Raw genomic sequence first — 27,142 nt, forward strand, 5'->3', positions numbered from 1 at the left:
TGCAAGTTTACAGTGAGGTGATTGTACTTATAAGTAAACAATTATATAAGGAGCAGTTGATGGACTGATTTAGTGTTTAGAGTTCTTGGGATGAAACTGTTTCTAAACCGCGAAGTCCGTACAGGGACTAAAGCGTTTGCTGTGGCTCAGGCAGCATCTGCTTCATGCTGTATACCGATAATTCTCTTTCCAATCAGCTGCTGCTGTGATTTCCCACTCAGATACAGTAATATAAATACTCCGAGTGGTGCAGTGAGAGTAATGTGGAAAAAGATGATCTGCTGTGGCAACCCTTAACGGGATCAGCTGAAAGAAGATGCAGTGAGAGTTACAACGCTAAAGCAGTTATGGTATTTGGAACACTATGGCTATTCCCTGGACCAGTATATTGCTACAGGTTAATTACAATCAGATGCATTACACTAATAAACAATATGCAGTTAATTTCAGTGTATTTATAAAGCCACGCCAGGAATGTGGATTTAAGAAAGAAAGAGTGATCACACAGGAACAGTAGCACTGCTTTGACGCTGGGTGCCGCCAGTCTGCAAAACCGGGCGGATAAATTGCGTACGCCAAGGAATGAGTTACCGTGGAAATGTGCGTGGCTTTACGCCAAGTTTAGGTTTTATACATCGCGATTTGAGCGTGGAAAGGTTCGTACGCAACATTTCTGTGCGTACGCACCGTTTATACATGAGGCCCCAGGTGATTTGGTTTCTAGTTTATGAGCAGTTTCAAGAATTGATTCAGCTGCAGCTCCCACATCAGCATGCGGCGGAATGTAAACGACTGTCACAAATAACTGATTAAACTCCCGTGGTAGATAGTATGGACGAAGTCCGACGGTGAGTAATTCAATATTTGGCGTGCAGATGCGCTCTTTTTCAGTGATATTCCTGCACCACCTTTTGTTAATGTAAAGGCAGACCCCACCATCCGTCTGCTTACCAGATGCTTGGATTTCTATCCGAGTCTGTATTCTTAAACCAGGTCTCCGTAAAGCACATCAGACAGCTTTCACGGTACTCGTGGAGGTATCGCGCAGATGCTCTCAGCTCGTCCAGTTTATTTCGCAAGGACTGTGCGTTGCTCATGATGATGGTTGGCAAAGGTGTTTAAAAACTTCTCCGTCTCAGACGTACTCGTAATCCACCTCTTTTTCCTCGCTTTCTGGGTTTCAAAGATTTTAATTCGTCCGGTATATTAGTAATACACGGGGAGTAACTGGTAGCTGGTCTCATAGATAGCAACGCATCCCGGCTGTAAATGAACAGCGCCGGCCACACACCTGGGATTTCCTGCGCAGGTAGTGCGTTAGTGTTCCGTTGGATTCCAAAGGCGATAACGATCAAAAATAAGAAACTTTCGCAAATGTTGTTAAGCATTTTATAGAAATAACTACTTGCAGACTAGTAAAAAGAAAAAGAAAACAGACAGACAAGCTACTCCATTACATCCTGAGTGCATGTAAGACTTCACTTGACTGGCAGGAAAGATGGCTGTCCAAGTTCTGGTTGCCCTCTACTCACATCATTTAACACAAACTGGTCTATGTGAGAGGTCATTTCAGACCTGCCATTTCCTACTACATATCTTCCCTCCTGACCTCAACTTCATAGAGCACCTTTGGATCACAAAGTCTGGAGATTTTTGTCTTCTGCCTGCCGATGGCTAGCAGCTTCTTCATACCCTTATACAGGAATATGGTAATACAGTACTCCACAAATTCAGAAACTCATTGGATGTTTCAATAAGTGATTTCTGCAACAGCTAGTCACACTTTATACTCAAGATGTGCAAGATGACTGTTATTAATGTTCACAATTATCATTATTATCCTGTTGTTTTTTTGTGCAACTGTTTTGTGTTCTTATTATTCTCATTTCTTTATTATTATTTAGGTAATAAAAAATGAAATTTCAGTCCAACGAGTGTTGCACTTCTTTTTTCGATCTACAGTGTACACATATGTTGTATATACTATATATACTGTGTGTGTATGTGTGTATTTACATATATAAGTCTGTAGGTCCGGAGTAATTACATTCATTGCATTCATAGTCTGAGTCCCGACCTGAATTGTGTGGGTGGTTACCTACCAGGTAACGCTTGTGGTTGGTGTGCCATTCGGCAAACATCCGCCACGGTGCCCTCTTCAGTTGCGAGAAGCAGATCATGGAATATTGCATAGTTTACTGTCAAATAATGCAAAGAGTACGCAACACGTGTTTCGCCCTCATTTGGGCTCATCAGGCGTACACACTCTACTGTTCCCCTCTCCGGGTACAGACATACAAACACACACACACAAACATAGATATATATGACACTTGAGGGCACTGCAAATCCTCAAACTTAGAATATAAATGCAGCCACACAGTCAAAAGGCTTCAAGAAAAGTGGTTTATTAAATCCAGTACTTTATACAGATTTTAATCCTCCATAAACAGACTTCTCTCCATGATAAATCCTCTGTCTCTCCCCCAGGCAAGCTTTGTCCACCTCCTCCTTTTATCTCAAGACCCAGGAGTACTTCTGGTTTCAAATGACTACAGCCTGGCAGCACTTATGGGTCAGGCAGAACGTCCTTCAAGGTGTGTACCTTTCTTATAGCTCCTTCTGGAGGCACTCGCACACCCCAACAGGATTTTTTTCCAAGACTACATGTCCCAAGGTGCCCTGCGGGGGTATTAATGGGAGCTCTGCCTGAGGAAAGCTGCCACCCAGCATACTAGGGGAATAAACAGTTCCCAGAGACAGTCCTTCCCTGTCTTCCCATTTTATCCCAGCCAGGAATGGTATAGAAAACATCTGTCCATCCATCTGCGGCTTCCCATCCAGGCAAGGAAACTTCCTCTCTCTTGGTCGGGATGCCCATCCACCCTGCTTGCCATTTACAATATACATAGATTACCTACAGCAATTCATTCAATTTATAACTGTAAGGAGGATATCTCTATCATATCTATAAAACAGAAAATGATACTTTGCCCAGGAATAATATGAAGAGACGTCACAATAAATTAGAAAGGGCAAATTTGTTGTAAAGGTAAAACATAAAAGGAAGGGATAATCACAGGGTAACACAAAGTAAACAAGAAAATGATAAAACACAGATCCTTTTGTAGAGATTGTTTCTTCTGTCAGTCAGTTGATATGGCTACCCTACATTCTTTAGACAGATACCAAGTCCCACAAAGCACTCATATTCTTCCTCTCCTTCTTTCATTCTCACACTCTCCTTTCTAAATGGCTTTAAAGTCCTCTCTGTATCAGTCCAAGACTATGTCCTATCTGTTTAAAGCACAGAAAAGTTGTAACAGACTCCTTCCAGACCTCATCTTCTTTTATAGGTGTACTCTAAGGGTTTGACTTCTAGACCTAAAGTTCTAGTAAATAGCGCTACCACCTTCTAGAATTCCTGTTTTAAATGCAATGGCCTTTATTTTTTACAGGTAAACTCTACCCACCTCAGTAGGTCATTCTATGTAACATTTTTATTTTTCCTTTACAAACACTAACCAGAATCAACCACACAACAAAATATTACTATAAATAGTATGTGCAGGGGAAGATAACATAAACACCCCCAAACTCTCACAATAATGCTAATATGACTTACAAAAACTGACAAAAACATACATTTACAACCACAGTACATGAAAAATAATACACACTAAGGAGGAACACTACATTTAAAGAAAAAGCAAAGTCCTGTTGACTTTCTACGATTTCCTATTTGGTCTGGAATACCTATCTTCCCAGTGAGATGGCTTGTTCACTTCCCTAAAACCAAAGTATCATCATTTCTCATCTGAGTCTCTCTGTCTTTCTCTCACCTACAACTTTGGCCTCTTACTTCTGGCACTCTGCCTTCACCCCACATCTTTTTCCATCCTTCCAACTCTAGAGTCAAACAGCACTCTGTAATTAGGTGGCATTAAACATTCCCTGGGTCACTTGGACAAAGTACTGGACTTTCTGGTACTCCTGATTTTAGCACAGGGATACTAGGCTTCTAATGTAACTACACCTCAGACTTTTTAATTTCTCTTAAACAGATAGGTCTATAACACAACCTCATCGATGTCCATTGTTATTATAGGAATGCACAGCCTTACACCGTCCCACCTGGATTTGTTTATCCTTTTACAGCCAGGAGGTCTTGTAAAATGTTGCCAGCCCACATGGACTTTACTCTTTCAAGTAGAGGGTCAGGCTCTCCTATTACCTGTTCAACTGCCTACCCTCTATAGTCCTTGCTGAATATTAGACGTTTCTATCAGGTGCATGTCTCCTATCCTGGTGCCCAGGTTTGTTGCCCATTCATAATATCCCCAGAGATTATACGTGTGAGGGGCCATTATGGTAGTTCAACTACATTCTTCCTTGCCTGTGTGCTATTCCCTCTCTCCTGGATGTCTGTTCTTGTTCCATCCCAGCGGTGCCTTTGCCCTCATAACCTTGTGCTGCATAGGTACATACAGTATACATATATGTACTATATGCATACAAATACTTGTAAAGATATATATTCACATATTTTCAATAAGAACATTGTATTTGTATAACCTTCATTTTTAAACAATTTTGTAAAAGCATCACTTACATATTAGGAGCATCCAGCACATGAAGCTCATTGCTGCGTGTTCAGTCTCTAAAAAAGTCGTATGTTACAAAATATGAGGCAGAGGCGAAGGAGGAGGAAAAAAAAAAGATGAGTGGACTATTTATAAATCATTAAGCAATAAGGAAGTGGAAACATTACTTTTGTAGATTTCCTTTCAAGCTTGTTTCCTTTTCACATGTATTGTGAGCAAGTGTTGATAGTCACATTTTCATTTTGTAGATATTAAAAATAATATTTAATTTATCCTTCCATTTTCTGTCCTTTTTTACCTTAATAGGGTCATAGGAAACCAGAGCTAATGCAAGCAGTATTGGGGCACTAAACTGAGCTTAACCCTGGACGGACACTAGTTCATCACAAACTCACCTACTCACTTTCTCTCATTCATACCAAATTACTATGGAGTCTCCTCATGTCTCCACATATCACCTTGTTTCTTACACATCTAAGGGCTGTCATTTGAATTGGTAAACCCACAAGCCCCACGGCCGTCTTAATGTATAGTCACAAGGGGCACTAGCTGGGGGCCCCAGGAGCATAGAGGCCCACGATGTTTCTGATGTCTATGCATGTTTCTGTTTTGCTGTCAAAACAGGGGCCCCAGCACCCTTCTTTGCCTGGGGGTCTATGATGTTATTAAGACAGCCCTGCGGTCATCCAGAGAATGCACCTTCTTCACAGAGAAAGTACTTTTTCTGTAAATAGAAGTAAAATGTGTTTTACACAGAATATGACAAAATACTATTTGTATTTTTAAATCTGTCAGTTAAGAAAATGAATACATTAAGGCTTTGGACTTCAAACCCTGAGGTTGTGGGTTCAAACCCTGCTACTGACAATGTGTGACTACGAGCAAGTCACTTGTCCTGCCTGTGCTCCAATTGGAAAAACAAAAGAAATTTAACCAATTGTATCATAAATGTTGTAAGTCGCCTTGGATAAAGGCATCAGCCAAATAAGGAAAGGTAAATGTAAATAAAACCCCACACAGTAACAAATGTAATCAAATAGGCACTTAGTAAGCATACCACTACAAAAATGTTTTATGGAAGTTTATAGTTAATTAACTCGGTTGTTTAATGCGTCATAAATACTATTATTTTATGTGCTATTCGTTATTTTTCTTTTTATCGAATAATTTTAGGAACATATGAAGCACATGCCTCAGCACCCTTTGTAAGGTCTTGTCTGCTCGTCAGCATTCAGTCTCTTCTGGTAAGGCACCAGGTGGCACTTCTTAAAACACATTGTAGTAAAAAGAAAAGAACCCCCCCCCCCCCCCCCCCCCCAAAGTTACCCCCAAGGTCAAAATTTTGGGTTCCAAAGCGGTCAACTGTCTTTCCTTAATAAAGTGGAATATGTGTGTCTGTTGAGAGTGGACCAAGTGTGTGGAATTGTACCCCCACTGACTTTATACAGTATATATATGTTTATCGAAGTTCATCAGTCCCATTGTTTATTATAAAGCTCGTGAACATTTTTGTAAGTGCAAAATCTCAAACATGTCGACAGTCAGTGGCGACTGTTGAGGATTTGCCTTTTGAGTGTTCTTGTTTCGTGCAAAAGCGGATCTTTGGTTATCACTCGATCGTGGTGAAGTTGCGAATTCTAGGGTGGATGGAAGTGCGTGTTTTGCGAGTTCGTGGTAAAATCCAGAGCGGAAAAGACGACCACGGAACCCTAGAACGAGAGCAGTTGTTTCCCATGCGGAGCTGTTTTCTGCAGTGCATTCCCGTGTTTATAGTGATCGCGCGGCGGAAGAGCAGGACAGGTAGGAAGCTAACAAATTATTTCGGAAAGGCGTCTGTAAATTACTCTGTAAGAAATCGAGACAAATATTTATTGACTTCAAATCCTGTTCCCTTTAATTGCTCATTAAGGATTTCTTTCTTTTTTAAAATGTAGCCTTAATTTTAGATTTCAAAGTCGTAAACGTTTTCGTCGTACTTTTAAACCAACATTAAATCTTTCGAATCTTGACTTAAAAATCCTTATTCAGACTGTAACGCATTTAAATCACGCTTTTTTTTTTTTTTTTTTTTTTAGAAATCGTTAAAAGTTATCTCTCTCAGTTCTTTCAAAAATGTGTTATGTTATGCTTTTTCTTGCAACATTTATATATTGATACCGCATCGTTGTGTATATATGTAAACATCAACATGTTTTACAAATAGTATTTTTGTATCTGGAGAAATTATTAAAATATTTAGGGTTCGACCCCAGGCTTATTTGCTGACGTCTGAAGTTTGCATGTTCTCTCCTTGCTTTGTGTTTTTTTCTTCTAGTGATGGGCTTTTCGACTCTTTCGAACTACCCGTTTAAAGTGAATCGATTCGTATGATTCATTTATGGGATTAGAGGCTGGTGCATATTTGAGGTCTCCTGTGACCACATCACACATATATAATTTAATAATATATACATTTTGTGTGTATTTACCAGTATGAAATATTTATACAGGGTGAGCCAAAATTAAGTACCACATTTCTTAAGGACATTGTGCGAGGAGTGAGTTGGGATGGGGGGTCCTTTGATAGGCGATCACTTGTAGTTTTCAGTTGGCAACATGCCTTGGTATGGTGCGCACCACGCTTACGCTGTCGAAGCATTCTTCAAAACATCGAACACATAGTCACTACGCAACGCGCCTTCCATACGCACTTCAGCATTCATCCAAACGGTGACGTTCTAAATCGGAAACAATTTTACAGTGGGTGGCTACATTTAGACACACAGGTACAACATTGAACAGGAAATCCCCATGCCGTCCTCGGACTGTACGAATGCCTGTAAACATCCAAGTTATAATGGCATCAATTTTGCAGTCTCTAACGTTCATCCCGCAAACATGCTTCTGCCTTAGGCATTTCCAACATGTCTTTGAGGAGGATTTTCCATGAGGACCTTAGATATCACAAGTAAATGAGAATTGTGCAGCTCGTTCTTCGGTAATGATTTAGTTAATACATGATTGAGAACCTTGTTACTCATCCTCGGGTAATTATTTATTTGGAACTCTAAAGAATCAGTGAATGATTTATGCCCTGTGCATTGAATGAGCTGTAAAACGTGTGTGCAAAAGTGAAGTTGAATGCAAATAATTGGTAGAATAATGTTTTTATAAGGTTCAATTCTGTGTAACTAATTTTTGAATGTAGAAAGGGACATAAACATGTTAGGTTAGTTTTATGTTTATATAGTTTTTTTTGAAAACATTTCTAATAACATTGTGCAAAATAACATCCTAATGTAAATGTTATTACTGTGTTGTACTTGTATAATAAAAGAGAGAATGAAAATTTGCAGTTTATCTACTCCGATTATAATTTAATTGCAACCAGAAAGCATCATCAATCAGACAGGCAGGACTTTCACAAGCACTTTAAACATCTCAACAAAAGAGGCTGACAGCATCATGCATGTGCATGTAGCACTCCTGTCAGTTTCTACTGAATCAAATTGTTCATGCTTGCAAGTCCATTCCCATGATTCCCTAAAAAGAGTACAGTAATCCCTCCTCCATCGCGGGGGTTGCGTTCCAGAGCCATCCGCGAAGTAGAAACCATATGTTTATATGGTTATTTTTATATTGTCATGCTTGGGTCACAGATTTGCGCAGAAACACAGGAGGTTGTAGAGAGACAGGAACGTTATTCAAACACTGCAAACAAACATTTGTCTCTTTTTCAAAAGTTTAAACTGTGCTCCATGACAAGACAGAGATGACAGTTCCATCTCACAATTAAAAGAATGCAAACAAATCTTCCTCTTCAAAGGAGTGCTTGTCAGAAGCACAGAATGTCACATAGATAGAGAAAAGCAAACAGATCAATAGGGCTGTTTGCTTTTAAGTATGAGCACCACGGCACAAAGCTGTTGAAGGCGGCAGCTCACACCCCCTCCATCAGGAGCAGACAAAGAGAGAGAGAGACAGAGTTTGTTTTTCAATCAAAAATCAATACGTGCCCTTCGAGCTTTTAAGTATGCGAAGCACCTTGCAGCATGTCGTTTCAGGAAGCAGCTGCACAAAAGGTAGCAACGTGAAGATAATCTTTCAGCATTTTTAGACGAGCGTCCGTATCGTCTAGGTGTGCGAACAGCCCCCCTGCTCACACCCCCTATGTCAGGATCACAGATAGTCAGCGCAAGAGAGAGAGAAAAGTAAGTTGGGTAGCTTCTCAGCCATCTGCCAATAGCGTCCCTTGTATGAAATCAACTGGGCAAACCAACTGAGGAAGCATGTACCAGAAATTAAAAGACCCATTGTCCGCAGAAATCCGCGAACCAGCAAAAAATCCGCGATATATATTTAAATATGCTTACATATAAAATCCGCGATGGAGTGAAGCCGCGAAAGGCGAAGCGCGATATAGCAAGGGATCACTGTAGTTCGAAAAAACAAATTGTTCTCAAATCGCCCATGAAAACCTGTATACCAAATACATCTATTTTAGGTTAAATTATGACACTGAAGCGGCCCTGTCTGCTTGGTGGATTTGTGAGTGAATATATTTTGTGACAGATGAGTGCCATATCCAAAGGTAGTTTCTAACTTGTACCTACTGTTACCCACAATTAAGAGTTGTATAAGCGGGTCAGAAAATGAACAGACATGTCAATATTTAGGGGTAAAATATAACCTACAATAGGAAAAAAAAAATCCCAAAATTTCAGAAATGTTTTGACTGATTTGATTGAAATTTGGTGACATTACAGAAAAAATAAAATGATCTGAAACCTTTTTTTTATCTGTTGGTAAATTTAATTGTTGATATTTATTAATATTATGTTAACTTAAAGTGCTGACAGGGGGTTTTATGTAAATGAAGGACACAGCAGAAACGATTGACAGCAACAGTAGCCAGTAGGGTGGACATACGACTAAAAAGAGGCATTGCTCTGGACAGGGAAAAACAGATGTAATTGCATTTACCGTATACAGTCAGTTTTAAAATGGAAGTGAGAAAGTTCAGTGAAGCTCAATGATTAGCAGACACTTACTTTGAATGGGGATGTCCATACATATACAGTACATTCACATCTGCGGACTTTAAATATGACCCCAAAACCATTTAAGGAGCTTCCAAAACATAGCGCCAGCAGTTATTTTCTACCAGTTCAAGCACTAGAGAAAACAACCCCAAAAATAAAACATTCAGTTCATTAGTTGAGCAGTCTAAATGTGCAGCCTTTAATCATCATTGCTGTTTGTAATAAGTTAAAGCAAACTGTGTTGTGTTAGTTTTATTATCTGCCTAGTCAGTAAATAAATGGATAAATGACATAGTTGGGGGCTACAAATGGTTTCCTCATTTCTGACACTTTTAAAAGGAGCTGTATTACGCATTTGAGGAGGTGGCCTAGACCAGGGGTGGGCAGATTCAGTCCTGGAGGGCCGCAGTGGCTGCAGGTTTTTGCTCCAACCCAATTGCTTAATAAGAAGCACTAATTGCTCAAGTAACACTTCTGCTTCACTTTAGTTGTCTCGCTCATTAAGATTTTGAATGCTTATTGCTTATTTTCATCTTAAACAGCTGTATTCATTCAGTTTTTAATGGATCCTAATTAGCAATAACATGCGAATGACAAAAGAGACCAGCATTTCTCCATTTGGCTTGTTACCATTTACACCAGTGTGTATTTATCTTGCATTATTTGGTTTAATTAAATACTTGGAAGGAAAGTAAAGAGAAAAAAGTGAATGATTGAGAATTGCTCGTCCATTTTAGCCTTCAAATCATTTGGATGATATCCTTTGATAGGGGAAGAAAGTCTAGGATATGCGAATGACTTGACATAGCAGAGTTAAAGCACTAACAAGCCATGAAATTAAATTATTGGCAGAATTGCTTTCTAATTAAGCAACCGGGTTAGAACAAAAACCTGCAGCCACTGCGGCCCTTCAGGACTGTGATTGGAGACCCCTGGTCTAGGGCAGGGGTGGGCAGATTCAGTCCTGGAGGGCCGCAGTGGTTGCAGGTTTTTGTTCCAACCCAGTTGCTTAATTAAAAAACAATCCTTGTCAATTATTTAATTGCATGGCTTGCTAGTGCTTTACCTCTGCCATGTCATTCTCATATCCTAGATTTATTTTCCTTTCTAAGGATATCATCCAAATGATTTGAAGTCTAAAACAGATGAGTAATTCTCAGTGCTTCACTTTTTTCTCTTCACTTTCCTTCCAAGTATTTAATTAAACCAAATAGTGCATGATAAATACACACAGGTGTAAATGAAAACAAGCTAAATGGAGAAATGCTGGTCTCTTTTGTCATTTGCGTGGTATTGCTAATTAGGAGCAATTAAAAACCAAGAATACAGCTGTTTAAGACTAAAATAAGCAATAAGGGTTCAAAATCTTAACGAGCGAAACAACTAAAGTGAAGCTGAAGTGTTACTTGAGCAATAAGGGCTTCTTATTAAGCAATTGGGTTGGAGCAAAAACCTGCAGCCACTGCGGCCCTCCAGGACTGAATCTGCCCACCCCTGGTCTAGGGCATACACAGAGGCAGGATTATGAATTTTAATATTTTAATGGAAAAAATGGGTTAAGTACATTCAATGGTTGTAATATATTTGAAACAAGAAAAATTATTTGAAAATCGTTTTATTTGTAAATAAGTGACCACCTAGTTGGCTCAAAACTTACTTGTTAGTGTACTTGGATGGCTGGAAAAAGGCTTCATCTTCTTCTATTTTCCAAACCTGCAATAACTTCTTTGTATGAAGAGCAATGATACAGAAAAAGACAAAACTTAGTGGTCAGATTTATCATTAGAAAATAACACACACAGCCTTCTTTGGCACCCACTTAAAGTTTTTCTTTGCTCATTAGTGTTACATGAACTGTGTAGAGTGAAATTTTTATTTACATGTGCTAATCAACATTCAACACATTACCACACTGTGGCACCTTGATTAGTAAGTATAACTACCTTAACCTGGAAAGTCCTGTCTTCCTTACCTGAAAAATATAAGAATATATTTGTCGTAGTATTATATTATTAATTAGAATGGTGGCCAATAGTCAAAACTAAATTTTCTTTTAAAAGGCTGCAGCTAGAACTTTTACTTCGGAGGGCATTAATTATACAATAATTTGTCTGTTTTCTGACTGGATGGTGTTCTTCAGCATGTCTTCATCCAATGTGAAAAGGTTTAAGCCCGTTAAGGTTGCAGAGGAGAGATCTAAGCCCAGCCCGGCATCATGAGACAAAGATCCAGGATCCAACCCAGAATTGGCACCTGCTCAGTAGTAGGCTAACTACTCAGCCCATTTAGTGTTGCCAGTTAAATTAACATATATGTTTTTGAGATGCGGATAGAAAGCAGTTATATAGAGGGAATTTCCTCACTGTCAGTCATGTGGCAGGGTTTAAAATACTGGACTGTTGAGCTGAAAAACTATAGTGATCTCGACCGTGTCATTATGCCTGTCCAAAATAATACCTGTTAAATGCTAATGAATTTTAAATATACTGGTGTAACCTCTGGCCATACCATCTTGGAAGTGCCCAATCTCTTCTGCTTTCAGAAGCTATACACACCTGGGCTCAGCCAGTATTTAAATAGAAGACGGCCTGAGACTCCTGAGTGCATAGACAACCATAGGTACATGGAACATATTACTAAGTAGTGCAAGAGAGAGCAAGCCTTGAAGGCCCTTCAAAACTTGATTTGATAATATTTTGGAAAAATTAGGTTGATAGAAGGGCGGCACGGTGGCGCAGTGGTAGTGCTGCTGCCTCGCAGTTAGGAGACCCAGGTTCGCTTCCTGGGTCCTCCCTGCGTGGAATTTGCATGTTCTCCCCGTGTCTGAGTCCAAAGAGTCCAAAACTCTCCTTCCACAGTCCAAAGACATGCAGGTTAGGGGCATTGGCGATTCTAAATTGTCCCTAGTGTGTGTGTGCGCGCCCTGCGGTTGGCTGGGATTGGCTCCAGCAGACCCCCGTGACCCTGTAGTTAGGATATAGTGGGTTGGATAATGGATGGATAGGTTGATAGAATTGGGAAGGCTTTTTTGGGATGAATTGCCTGTTCTAGTCAATTTTCTAATGTTATTCATATGAAATAAAGAGTATATGCTAGGTCCATTTTCATTTCTTGATCTGATTTTGCATAAAGTGGTTAAACTAAATGGTTACATTTAAAATCTGTATGTGCTATATCTGTGGAAATAGTTTACCATTCACAATCCTGTGAACTGCTCATCATTTTTTAATAAAACTGTAATTCCTTAACTACCTTCCTCCATAACGCTCAGTATTGTTTGATTTTTTTTTCTAAATCTAAATGCTGGCTAACATCTCAAATTTGTTATAAATAATATGCTTTTTTGTTATTTAAGAAAACTGTTGCCTTACCATTACAATAAAACCAAAATGCTTAAAAGTCAGAGATTAACAATTTTACCAGCAAACCATGGTCATTTGTTTATGAGTAAATTTGTTGTCCGAGTTCTTGTCAGCACGTGTTGCTTTGAGTCTATTGTGGGCAAAATTATGGAATGGATATTTCGTAAATGAAAGCATGTTACTATAGTGGGAAATTCAGTTGTGATGTACAAATAAATTAATATTTGAGTGTAGACAACAAGGACAATGCATGAATAAATAAACAGCACTTTTTTTCCTTTATCTTGAAATTATTATTGAACTCTAGACCCATTTATGAGAAGTGATTTCTGTAAAGAAATGTTTTTATGTTGGAGAATAGTAATAAGATCTTGTTTGTTTGTACATGGAGCACGATGAGGCAGCTGTAAATATAATTTAAAAGCAGCAGTAGATGCTACTATTAAAATTTAAAGATGCTATTGATTCATAGTCACCTTCTCATCATATACAGTGTAGTAGGGCAACGTAACTTTGTTATAGCGAACATAAATGAAAGTAATATCATTGCCTGGAGACCTTCATTTACAAAATGTGTTTAAACTTGTACAGAAATTTTAAATAAATTTAGATTATTATATTTCTCTTCTACAATAGTAAGCAATGACACGGCATGGAAAAAACTGCACAGCAGGAGCTGTTTACACCTACCATGAAAAGAAGAAAGACACAGGTGAGTGTGGCCAAGCAGTTATTGACAGGTGGTTTGCTGTTGTGCATTTCTAACAGTAAAATATCTCCCTGGCTTTCATGACTCTCTTGTCAAGCAAGCCATAATGTCCTGTTCCCTCTGCTTTATATTGCTTAGTGATATTGTCAACAGTCCTTTTTCTTTCTGCACTCACGCCACAAACAGAGTCACTTGTTGTATGCAAATGCTCATTTAGACAAGCCAGATTCATTCTGGAACAAAGTGCTTTGGACGGATGAGACAAAAATGGAGTTATTTGGTCATAACAAAAAGTGCTTTGCATGGCGGAAGAAGAACACCGCATTCCAAGAAAAACACCTGCTACCTACTGTCAAATTTGGTGGAGGTTCTATCATGAGTGGGGCTGTGTGGCTAGTTCAGGGACTGGGGCCCTTGTTAAAGTCGAAGGGTCGGATGAATTCAACCCAATATCAACAAATTCTTCAGGATAATGTTCAAGCATCAGTCACAAAGTTGAAGTTATGCAGGGGTTGGATAGTCCAACAAGACAATAACCCAAAACACAGTTCGAAATCTACAAAGGCATTCAGGCAGAGGAAGAAGTACAATGTTCTGGAATGTCTGTCACAGTCCCCTGACTTGAATATCATTGAAAATCTATGGGATGATTTGAAGCAGGCTGTCCATGCTCGGCAGCCATCAAATATAACTGAACTGGAAAGATTTGGTATGGAAGAATGGTCAAAAATACCTCCATCCAGGATCCAGACACTCACCAAAGGCTATAGGAGGCGTCTAGAGGCTGTTATATTTGCAAAAGGAGGCTCAATTAAGTATTGATGTAATAGCTCTATTATGGTGCCGAAATGTATGCACCTGTCTTGTTATGATGCATATTGCATATTTTCTGTTAATCCAATAAACTTAATGTCACTGCTGAAATACTACTGTTTCCATAAGGCATGTCATATATTAAAAGGAAGCTGCTACTTTGAAAGCTCAGCCAATGATAAACAAAAATTCAAAGAACTGAGGGGTTCCCAAACCTTTTCATATGACTGTATAAAGCCCATATTATTATAGATTCACAACAAGTCTCCGTGTGATCATATAGGGAACAGATTATAGCAAAATTTCATCCTGCACAAAGCAGCACTGCAGGATTTCACTATAACAAGCCAGACATGGGTTATTTCAAACGCTTGAAAGGTGTCATCAATAGTTTTTACTTTTTGTTTGCTTTTTAAGTATTTGTTCTAAGTATGGTTGTAATGTTATTTCTTCTTATTAAATGAGCTCCTAACTGGCATAACCAATACAAAATAATTTCTTGCACTGCATTTTGTGCAATATTTTTTGACATTGTTGGGTAAAGCTAAACCTATTTTTTTTTAATACTCAGCTTGAAAATACTGCATGTGTTCTGGAGCTCTCTTCTATTGCTATTGAAATTTTGCCAGTCAAACTTGCCTTTAAGTGGGCATGAAAATGTAATTTATCCTTTAAGTATACAAAATAACTGGTCACATACAGTGTGCTTATGTGATTCATATCCCATTATGTCTAGTCCTGCTGCCTTGCTGCTTGTCAATAACAGTGATGAGGATCTGTTCACCTTTTGTCAATATGAGTGTGAGAGTGACATATTGAATAGAAAGAATCTTAATGATGTGGACAAATGCAGTGACTTTCCTGGATAGAACAAAGTCAACTCTTCTGGTGACCCTGTCAGTCTTTCAATTCACCAGAACGTCAAGTTTCTGGTCTTCCACTTTTATGTGTCTTTAATTCGCTCTTCCTCTCCTGGAGGTAGTCCATATCATACATGATAAACCTAAATTGATCTGCTTTGAGGAGAGTGCAAGCGTTGAACAAACACAGTTTAAATTGTTCTTGCAGTTGTCAGTTGCTTGAACACCTCTCCCATGTCAGACACCTGGACATTATGTATCTTGAGAGCCTCCCAGATGTTGGCTATTGAGGTGTTTGCATCTTTGCCAATTTCCGGCATCAGTGAATACTGATAGTTTTGTTTTTTTTGTTTGTTTTAAATAAACTTGCTGTTAATTATACTCCATTTCTGTTAACACAAACTCATTTTGCTTAGCAATATAGTGGTTTTGAATTTTTCTGTCATAACTGTCAGTTTTATTTTTCAGTATTTTACATGATACATACCCACAAATGTAAAATTCAAGACTCATTTAGTTGATGAAGAGCATTTATTGTAATGGCATGTCTTGCTGTGTGTTTGCTATTAGTAAGAACGAGACAGCTATTTTCTTCAATAAATTCTAACAAAATTCATGGAGCATTTGTCTTTTGGTGAAGTTTTAAAAATCTTTTTAGCTAGCAGCTTTTTTTGGTTATGAGATTACTGTGTGATTTTTTTTTTATACTGTATACCTTTTTAAAAAAAATAGTTATGCTTATGCAAAAAGGTAATGCTTGAAATATTTGTGAGGAGTAAATGCAGAAAATACTAACTTGGCAGAAAAAAACTGTACAATTTGAGATTTAATTGTTAAAGCCTGTGTTTTGTTTCCCAAAGTTCATGCTTCGCTTTGAAATTCACTGAAATGAAGTTTAACTTAAGCAGTAGCAGCTTTTCATTTTGTAATTGTAAATTCCTGACTTGTCTGTTTACCAGCTTCCTCTGGCTATGGAACTCAAAGTGTCCGTCTAGGGAAAGATGCCATTAAAGACTTTGACTGCTGTTCCTTGTCTCTGCAGCCTTGTCGAGATCCTGTTGTCACGTGAGTATGATGTACCTTTATCAAATGATTTTAACAAAAGCATCTTACAAATCATAGGCCCATAAATGCAGCTTCATTGAAATTACACTTACATTAATCCATAGGAAACAAGCTTACTTAAATCATTTTTGCTAAATAAATATGTCCTCATTATTAAATGTAACACAATTTATAAAACGGTGTATTAAACAGTCAAGTGTTGCTGACATACCTGGTATAAAAATTTGAAGACATTTGTTTAATATTTGACTATATGTTAACAGCATGGAATGAATAATTACAATTGTCATTGTATTTAGGATTAGGATGTCAGGCCTCAGACATTACAGATTAGAGGCTGATTTCTTGTGTGGAAACTGAATAATATAAGGAAGATTCTGTAAGGTGTCATTTTTTAGGTGCATTCGCATATAATGTGTGAAGCACCTATTGTGATAGCTGTATCTGTCTGTTTATCTATGTGAAACAGCTATTTTTTTTACCAACAGAGGAAAAAACAGGAGACAGAGCTGGAGGTGGTAGAGTTAAAGATGTTAAGATTTGCTTTGGGTGTGATGAGGATGGACAGGATCAGAAATGAGTACATTAGAGGGTCAGCTCAGGTTGGACAGTTTGGAGACAAACTCAGGGAGGCGAGATTATGTTAGTTTGAACATGCGCAGATGAGGAATGCTGGATATATTCAGAAAAGGATACTAAGGATTGAGCTGCCAGGTAAGAGGAAGGTTTAAGAGAAGGTTTATGGATGTGGTAAGAGAGGACATGCAGGTAATAGGTGTAACAGAGCAAGATGCAGAGGACAGGAAGATATGAAAAAAGATGATCCACTGTGGCAACACCTAACGGGAGCTGCCGAAAGAAGAATTATTATTCAGAGAAATTTGACAAGACGGTTCAGTTTTCATAGAGATATTTTGAACAGATCATAGTGTATGTAGTTTTAAAATTCCAAAATCTCCTGTTGAAAAGCATTGGTGAATTTGTGGACTCAGTAATTTTAAAACTCGTCTATTTTTAAATAGAGAAACTTTTGGTTTGACTTCAACTAAAAATTAGTTTACTGTTTCAATTTTACCTTAATGGCAGATATACCAACTTGTATATTTTGTAGATTTTCCTCTTTTTCAACTCGTGATAGACGCTACTCACAATAAAGCAGATCCCCAATTCAAGTTAATGGAAAACCAGCAGACTCTGTCTGTGGGGTATGAAGTCACTGTCACTGGTTGATTGCGCGTGCAAGAATGGCAGCCCTCTATTGGTGACTCCAACTGAGTGTGTGGAGAAACCTCTGCATGCCTGTCTCCTCCCGATGCTTTAAAGTCATTACATGTAAATTAAATGATCTTATTACCGGTAACTGTAGAAGTATAACATGCAAACGAGGAGAACAAAGAGTTATCTAGATATGAATGAAGTACCCTGTGGCATGTAAGCCATTGCTGCATACAGAGCAAATAAGCATTTAGTTAATACTGTAGTATTTACCTTGCAGCAAATCAAGCTCATAGCTCCATTATCTGCATGTTATAATAGAGAGGGTCAGAATGATTATTTACTATTTCATGGTCACTATAGTTTAATAGTGTGGCAAGAGGTCCAAGTGACAGAAAGTGTGCCGATTTCAGGCCATGTATCCTGATAAATAGCTGAAGGACATGAAAATGTCCTGGTTTTAAAAAGGTTGCCCATCTAATAAAAAATCAGGAAAGGAACATCCTTAGAATATATACTGCTCAAAAAAATTAAAGGGACACTTTTTAATCAGAGTATAGTATCAAGTTTAGTAAAACCTCTGGGATATTGATCTGGTCAGTTAAGTAGCAGAGGGGGTTGTTAATCGGTTTCCACTGCTTTGGTGTTAATGAAATTAACAACAGGTGCACTAGAGGGGCAACAATGAGACGACCACCAAAACAGGAATGGTTTAACAGATGGAGGCCACTGACATTTTTCCCTCCTCATCATTTCTGACTGTTTTTGCACTAGTTTTGCATTTGGCTATGGATGATACAGAGGTTGCAAAGGTAGTCGATCTTCTCCAGGATGGCCATTGCCAGAAGGTTTGCTGTATCTCCCAGCACAGTCTCGAGGGCATGGAGGAGATTGCAGAAGACAGGCAGTTACTCTAGGAGAGAGGGACAGGGCTGTAGAAGGTCCTTAACCCATCAGCAGGACCGGTCTCTGCTCCTTTAGGCAAGAAGGAACAGGATGAGCACTGCCAGGGCCCTACAAAATGACCTCCAGCAGGCCACTGGTGTGAATGTCTCTGACAAAACAATCAGAAACAGACTTCATGAGGGGGCCTGATGTCCTCTAGTGGGCCCTGTGCTCTCTGCCCAACATTGTGGAGCTCGAATGGCATTTGCCATTGACTATCAGAATTGGCAGGTCCACCACTAGCATCCTGTGTTTTTCACAGATGAGAGCAGGTTTACCCTGAGCACATGTGACAGACGTGAAAGGGAGAAGCCATGGAGAACGTTATGCTGTCTGTAACATCTTTCAGCATGACCAGTTTGGTGGTGGGTCAGTGATGGTCTAGGGAGGCATATCCATGGAGGGACGCACAGACCTCTACAGGTTAGACAACAGCATCTTGACTGCCATTGGGTATCGGGATGAAATCCTTGGACCCATTGTCAGACCCTATGCTGGTGCAGTGGGTCCTGGGTTCCTCCTGGTGCATGACAATGCCCGGCCTCATGTGGCAAGAGTATGCAGGCAGTTACTGGAGGATGAAGGAATTGATACCATTGACTGGCCCTCATGCTTGCCTGACCTAAATCCAGTAGAACACCTCTGGGACATTCTGTTTTGGTCCATCTGACGCCACCAGGTTGCATTTCAGACTGTCCAGGACCTCAGTGATACCCTGGTCCAGATCTGGGAGGAGATCTGGTCACTTTATAATTTACCATCAGAGTGCCACATTCATCTGATATCGATAATAGTCAGTTGCTGTAATAAAGTTTGCCTTTCACTTCTGTTATTCTCTTAACATTTGTCATAACTGAATAGCTTTGCAAGTCCAATTTCATGAAAATTACTACGGCCAGACATTCTCAAGCCGCGAGAGAATTAAATATGAAAGTTATCGATTTAAAAATAATGATAATAATAATAAATTACGTTTATTTTAATTGGAAATTCCAAATTGTCACTGTGTGTAATATGGTGTGTGTGTGTATGAGTGAGAGTAGACTTTATTATGGATTAGAGGCCTGTTTTCAGTCTTTTGTCCAATCTTGGTGAGAGAGTCTTTGGTCAGTAGTCTGAATAAAACTGCAGATTTTATTATAATTTATCATTTATCTTATTAAGAAATAAACCATTTACATAGGCTGGAGCCCAGGGTGAATTGCGAAATGTGTAACCTATTGACACGCTAAGAAGAAAAGTTGATTAAAGCTGTTGCTTACAGAAATAGTGAATTGTTTTCATTTAAACTTTAGAATGATTATGCAGTTATTCGGCCTATAATGGGTAGTCATGTTAAATGTGTCATGTAGTACACATTTGGTGTTTGTTGTTTTATAATGCTTGCTTAAGTGCTTTCCCAAAATTTGGAATAATTGCACTGAAGCTTATTGCATATTTGTTGTAGAGAAGGAAAATACCCTAGCATCTTATCATTTTTTTTGTTTTGTGACCAATTGCTTACTGAAAATTAAACATGAACAGAACAGTCCAGTATATTAACAATTTCCAGACACATGACTAGCATCTATGCATTCCATCCTGAGTAGGAGAACAAAGCACCGAGTGACTAAGTATTTACCAAAGAGAGAAAACAGTGTCCTGATTGTGCCACCTCTGCCAGGAAATGAGAAATCTTCAGGGGATAAAGCGGAGTACAAGAAGCAGAAAGGGTTGCACACATTTATGTTTTAAATCACCTAACTGAGTTAGACTAGTCACATTTGGCCTTGGTGGAAACTGTGGCAGCCTAAGATGCAGATAGCTCCATGGTAGCGTACAGTATTGTAAAATTAAGATAACTACCGGTAGTTATCAGGCATAACTAGCTTAGGAGCTTTCCAGTTGCAGGATACTGTAGCCAGTGATTCAAGGTGTAGACTGACAAGGTGGGCTAAGTAAACAGTTTTGTTTACTTGCTGTTTGAAGGTAAAAGGATAACTGATACAGAAGTTTATCAGAACAATTACATAAAAGGATGAGTATAATATTTTAACTAAGTTTCTATATCCTGTGTTGATTCCTATTCTTTCTATTACCGTCCACGTGAGACTCCAGTTCATACAATTAGAAAGTTTTATTTGATCAAGGGAAGAGAGGGCTGAAATAGAATTAATATAATGGAGAAGTTTCTGAATGTTGTCTAAAGCAATGTTATTTCCGTTAATGAAAACTAAATATGTCATTAGTGAAAAAATAATAATTTTATTAACTAATACTAAAATAAAAATGAAAAACTGTCAAACAACTTTAAACAAAATTAGAAAATATTAATGAAAACAAAACAAGTTTTTGTAATTTTCATTTTGATTTTCACCACACTAGCTTTTGTGCATAGTGTACATTTGACCGTGCAGTTGCTGGTATATTTATTATATATTATTTAATATCATTATATATTTTATATTGTCAATGACTTATTCTGTAGATTTCACTGGCCACAACTAATCATCAGTCACAGAAGCAGTGTTGACAGTGAATGACAGGCAACTTTCAATGAAAGAAGCTTAAATTAAAACATGCCACACTTTACTTTGGAAAATACTGCTAAATAGTTTTAAAATTAGAACTGTAAGTTTCAGTAGCCACTCCATATTTCAAATTCAGTCAGTATTTAGACTGAAAACTTTTATTTTTATATGCCAAAAAAGATAGGAATTTCAGCCATTTAATGTTTTGCAGTGGCCAATTAAGCAGATGCTTAGCTTGCAGTCAGTGTTATCATCCAAGCTGATGTCACATGTACAGTGGGGGAAACAAGTATTTAACACGTCAACATTTTTTTCAGTAAATATATTTCCAATAAGGCTATTTACATGAAATTCTCACCAGACATTGGTATTAACTCAAGAAATCTACTAATATCAAGAATTCACAATATTAAAGGCCATAAATAAAGTGTATTTATGTAATAAAGTGGAGTGACACAGGGGGAAAGAAATTAAATAACCCTTTGCTTAAACTTGTTGCAGATTAAGGTAACAAATGACATCAAATATACTTATTTAATTCTTACATTATTTGATAATACAGGAAGCCTTGAACTGTCACATTATCATGAGAAAATTAAGTTCTGTCACAGACATTAAAATGTTATGTATTAAGTTGACAGGTGCAACATGAATGATATACAGTTTGACAACTATAAAGAAAACTGTGTCGAAGTGGACATTTTAGGTGTGTAATAAAAAACTAATAAAATATAACAAAAACAAAGTTCATTGCTGAAGAACTAAAACTAAATAATTGGGGGGGAAAAAGAATGATAAATAAATGCTAAAATTATAAAATGGTGAAAAACTAAAAGTGAATAAAAACTAAAAAAATAAAATCAAAAACTAAATATAAACTGAAATTAAAATATTTAAAACTAGGAAAACACTGGTCTGAAGAAAGTTAGTGAGTAGCAAATAAAGCCAGTTTGGTCATGATGAATTAATTTATAAACTGGTTTCTGTCACCAGCAAGCAAAGGACAAAAGTTTTTTATCTGTGCTTGTGATTAAGAGAGGCATAAAACATTGACATAGTTTTAGATTTAATACTTGGAAATTTAATACTTAGACATTTTTTCTGCATAGTGACTACCATATGAACTCTTGGATTTAGATGACTAGAAGAAGTGGCTTACTTAGCCATGTTAAAGAGAGGTATAGGTAATTGCTGCCAATGCAATCTCAGATAGCAGTCTGCCTAAACATGGATCATTTCTCTCAAAAATTAAGTTTAAGAAGGTGATGGGGCCAACTAAGGGAATGTCTCATCAACCAAAGGGGTGAAAGGAGCAGACCCACAAGAAATGTTCTATACCAATTTCCAGAAAATAATTTTGTGGTAGAATCATGGAATTATCTGTTAATTGTTTGGAGGGTGGGCATTAGATGTTAGGCCTGATTTGGTTCTAATGACAGGAATTGAGGCATAACAGTCATTTCCAGAGTCTTGATGGAAGTAATTTGCTGCATTTAGCTACTGGTACATTAGTACATTAGTATGGGCCCTATCATAGTGAATTTGAAATTCTGACCCCTGAATCAGTAGTGTCATGCTCAGTTCTGGCATTACCAATTTGTAGCTTATGTTCTTTATTCACTAATGTGGGAAATTTTGTCAAGAGGAACAACTGAGATGCTAATTCACTTCTAGTTTAATGAACTTGACGAGAAGAGAATACAGTAGTGAAACTGTAAATAATTCCTTTAACTCTCTTCCAGATTAAGCTACAGTCATCAACTGAACCTTTGGTTAATTGGAAGATGTTCATCTGTTTTATTGTCAGCTTTCTTTTTATAATAGATCATATTACAGTACTGCCAAACATAATTTTCACCACTTAACACTTGCATTTACACTTATTATCTGTAATCTTCTAAAATTAAACTATGTGGTGTGAAATTATATTTTGATAAAAGTTTAGACAATAATACTCAGACATGTTAATACCAAAGCAGAAATTTATCATGAGTGTAATTTTGATATAATTTTTATCATTAAAAGAAAAACTGTTATCTCCCTCCCTATTTGATTCTGTAGAACATCAAGAAATAATACTGCCTCTGATACTAGACCTACAGGTTTGCTCAGTGTGCATACTTTATAAGGGGATCTGTTGAATGGTGTTTTTTTTCCTTTTCATCACATGCCTTTGTTTTCCTGCAGTCCAGATGGCTTTCTTTTTGAAAGGGAAGCAATCCTGGAATATGTTCTTCATCAGAAACTTGAAATATCAAGAAAGATGAAGGTATGCTATTTTTCTCATGGGTTTTTTCATTTTATTATAATAGTGTTGTTTATGTATTTGTATGTCTTTTTTTAGGCATATGAAAAACAGAAGAAGGAACAGAATGCTGAGCAGAAGGTCTTGCAGCAAGCAGCAGAAGAGTCAAAAGTTAAGAACTTCTTGAAAAAAGAGAGCAGTATTATCTCAAAACCACTGAATCCTTTTTCTGGTATGTGCATATATGTAATTAATAACAGTTCTCTATGGGCACAAAGTTAAACACGTATACAGGGCCTTGTAAAAGTTATCCGACCCTTGACCATTTCTCTCATTTTACTCACTATCAAATTCGGCACTGAAAATTTCTTCTATAATATTTTTCTTTCAAAGTACTAACAATATTGATCCTATGAACCTGTGTTTTTTTAACTTGATACTGTTTTATGTTTAAAAAAATTCTAAAGAAAAATAGGGAACTATGGGGTTTAAATATTTATGCAAACCACATACTGTAACAGCTTTAAGTCTTTTAGTGTACAGTGATCCCTCGCTATATCGCGCTTCGCCTTTCGCGGCTTCACTCCATCGCGGATTTTATATGTAAGCATATTTAAATATATATCGCGGATTTTTTGCTGGTTCGCGGATTTCTGCGGACAATGGGTCTTTTAATTTCTGGTACATGCTTCCTCAGTTGGTTTGCCCAGTTGATTTCATACAAGGGACGCTATTGGCAGATGGCTGAGAAGCTAGATTGCTTACTTTTCTCTTTCTCTTGCGCTGACTTTCTCTGATCCTGACGTATGGGGATTGAGCAGGGGGGCTGTTCACACACCTAGACGATACGGACGCTCGTCTAAAAATGCTGAAAGATTATCTTCACGTTGCTATCTTTTGTGCAGCTGCTTCCTGAAACGACATGCTGCACGGTGCTTCGCATACATAAAAGCTTGAAGGGCACGTATTGATTTTTGACTGAAAAACAAACTCTTTCTCTCTCTCTCTCCCTGCTCCTGACGGAGGGGGTGTGAGCTGCCGCCTTCAACAGCTTTGTGCCGCGGTGCTTCGCATACTTAAAAGCCAAACAGCCCTATTGATTTGTTTGCTAGAGATTGTTTTCTCTATCTATGTGACATTCTGTGCTCCTGACACGCACTCCTTTGAAGAGGAAGATATGTTTGCATTCTTTTAATTGTGAGACGGAACTGTCATCTCTGTCTTGTCATGGAGCACAGTTTAAACTTTTGAAAAAGAGACAAATGTTTGTTTGCAGTGTTTGAATAACGTTCCTGTCTCTCTACAACCTCCTGTGTTTCTGCGCAAATCTGTGACCCAAGCATGACAATATAAAAATAACCATATAAACATATGGTTTCTACTTTGCGGATTTTCTTATTTTGCGGGTGGCTCTGGAACGCAACCCCCGCAATGGAGGAGGGATTACTGTAATATGTTCTAGATATGCACACCGTTCAGAGTGATTTGGGCTTATTCTTTCAGGCATATTTTCTCCATATCATTAGCTGGATGATATATGTTCACCCCAATTTTCAAAGACACTTATTGTAGTTATATATGCCAGTTTTATAGTTACCGTGTACAGTACAATTATTTGCACAACAGTGTTAGCATTTTGAATGGTCATTAGCTACACACAGATGAATCTGTCAGTTGCTGTCAGTGGCACTTTAATCTGCAGTGGATTGACACCTTGGGCAAGGTTGTTTCCTGCTTTGTGCCTGATACTTGCAGGCTCCTGTCACAGAAAACCTGAATTGTACAAAATGTGTACAGATGGAGGATAACTGTCCTAAATACCTATTTGCTTCAAAAAGAATCAGTCTGATACTGTAATTGTTGTAAAGACATACTGCTGACAGAGAGTTTGTGGCAATGTTTGACCAAATAAAAATCTTAATAATAAACAAATGTGTCAGCTGAGTATACATTATTAGGAAAGTCTATTCCTACTTAACACTCGCCTCCTGATTGACTGTTTTCTACTAGTAAAATACCAGTGCTGTGCGGACCCACACAATTAATTAGAACAGATTACTTTCTTACAGTTTCATTCCTCAAAGTTGACCTCAACACAAAGGTGAAAAGCAGTATTGCAGAAGAAAATACCTTAGGGCCACAATGTTCATTGAAGACACGGATCAAAACTATTTTCTACACCAACATCACTGCCTAAAGGGAATGGATGTCAAGTGTGCAAAAGATGCATATAAGGGTGCTATTAGAGAGTGTGTTAAAGGCATTGCAACTTCTGTATTTTAATAGCTTTTTAAATTGATTCTTGAAAATAAAAACCTGTTCAGTTTGGCAATAGTGCTGAAACACTTTTATTCTCAAATTGTGTTTCTGTTTTGTTATTGGTTAACTTCCTGTCCTCACTGTTTTGAGCATTGAACAGCACTCAAGCAACCTCACACCCCAACATACTGTATAATGAATCAATCAAAGAACAAAGACTCTTTTCCACAGTATTTAGGAAATAAGCATAGACGTTAGACTGTATACCACTACACTTTTCTTAGCAACGTTTAAACACTCCCTGGATGCTATATGGGTACATTTGGTCTGTCATATAAACATCTTAAGGAACAGGTTAGATGCATTTAGCATGCAAAATAGCATGTGATGGGATGAGTCAAAATATTGAATGTAGTTTTGATAATTCTCTTTTGCAGAATCCATTGTTAGTTTGAGCTTTGCTTTCAATTGCCTGCATTTTAGATAGATAGATTAGATAGATAGATAGATAGATAGATACTTTATTATTCCCCAAGGGGAAATTCACATACTCCAGTAGCAGCATACTGATAAAAAACAATATTAAATTAAAGAGTGATAAAAATGCAGGTATAACAGACAGTAACTTTGTATAATGTTAACGTTTACTCCCCCGGGTGGAATTGAAGAGTCGCGTAGTGTGGGGGAGGAACGATCTCCACAGTCTGTCAGTGGAGCAGGACAGTGACAGCAGTCTGTTGCTGAAGCTGCTCCTTTGTCTGGAGATGATACTGTTCAGTGGATGCAGTGGATTCTCCATGATTGACAGGAGCCTGCTCAGCGCCCATCGCTCCGCCACAGATGTCAAACTGTCCAGCTCTGTGCCTACAATAGAGCCTGCCTTCCTCACCAGTTTGTCCAGGTGTGAGGCGTCCCTCTTCTTTATGCTGCCTCCCCAACACACCACTATGTAGAAGACACTGGTTGTGGTAGGTTTTTCAAAAACATTATTACATATTTTCATTTCATATGAAATCAAAGGGATATATTAATTTCTTTTAAAGTTAACTTTTTATACTAGAAAAATATAGTAAATGCAGCTTTTTATGAAAAAAATCAAGGGACAAAAAATATTTAAGTAATATTATGAAAAGCAGTTTTGATCCCGACATTTCAAAAGATGGTTTACTTTAAAAAAAATTAATCAGAAGGCTACATCTGCTGAGCTAAGTTTAAGTAATTAGGGCTATGGTTGTGTACTTACAATTTTGGAGGAATCATAAGCATAAGTGCAATATACTTTTCATTAGGTAAACTTTGAAAAATGGCACCCTTATTGACAAAATTTGTGAAGGCAGAAACTAAAAAAAGGGGCTTATTAGTTAGGATGGGAATTTATTTGCATCCATGAAATAGAAATGTATAGATTGACTCTTACAAAATATTGAACCTGTTATTGCTGTCCTTGCATGAACTTTTTCATCCTTAAACAATATGTGTAATATGTTCAATGATTTGCACAGACTGTTAATTTTGATCATTTTCAGATGGTGAG

General features: G+C 37.8%; 1 protein-coding gene across 1 annotated transcript in view; it reads left to right on the top strand.

Moving 5' to 3' along the window:
- The first annotated feature begins 6,334 nt into the window (after positions 1–6,334).
- The window catches only part of nosip (nitric oxide synthase interacting protein), a 28,763-nt gene continuing 7,955 nt past the window's right edge, over positions 6,335–27,142 (top strand). The window contains exons 1-5 of the mRNA XM_028813508.2: positions 6,335–6,404; positions 13,624–13,699; positions 16,329–16,434; positions 23,292–23,373; positions 23,449–23,581. Of these exons, the coding sequence (XP_028669341.1) occupies positions 13,630–13,699; positions 16,329–16,434; positions 23,292–23,373; positions 23,449–23,581 (391 nt within the window). The 5' untranslated portion in view covers positions 6,335–6,404; positions 13,624–13,629. The remainder of the gene's footprint in view (positions 6,405–13,623; positions 13,700–16,328; positions 16,435–23,291; positions 23,374–23,448; positions 23,582–27,142) is intronic.

Source organism: Erpetoichthys calabaricus, chromosome 11 (genome assembly GCF_900747795.2).
Source record: "Erpetoichthys calabaricus chromosome 11, fErpCal1.3, whole genome shotgun sequence".
Taxonomy (NCBI): Eukaryota; Metazoa; Chordata; class Cladistia; order Polypteriformes; family Polypteridae; genus Erpetoichthys; species Erpetoichthys calabaricus.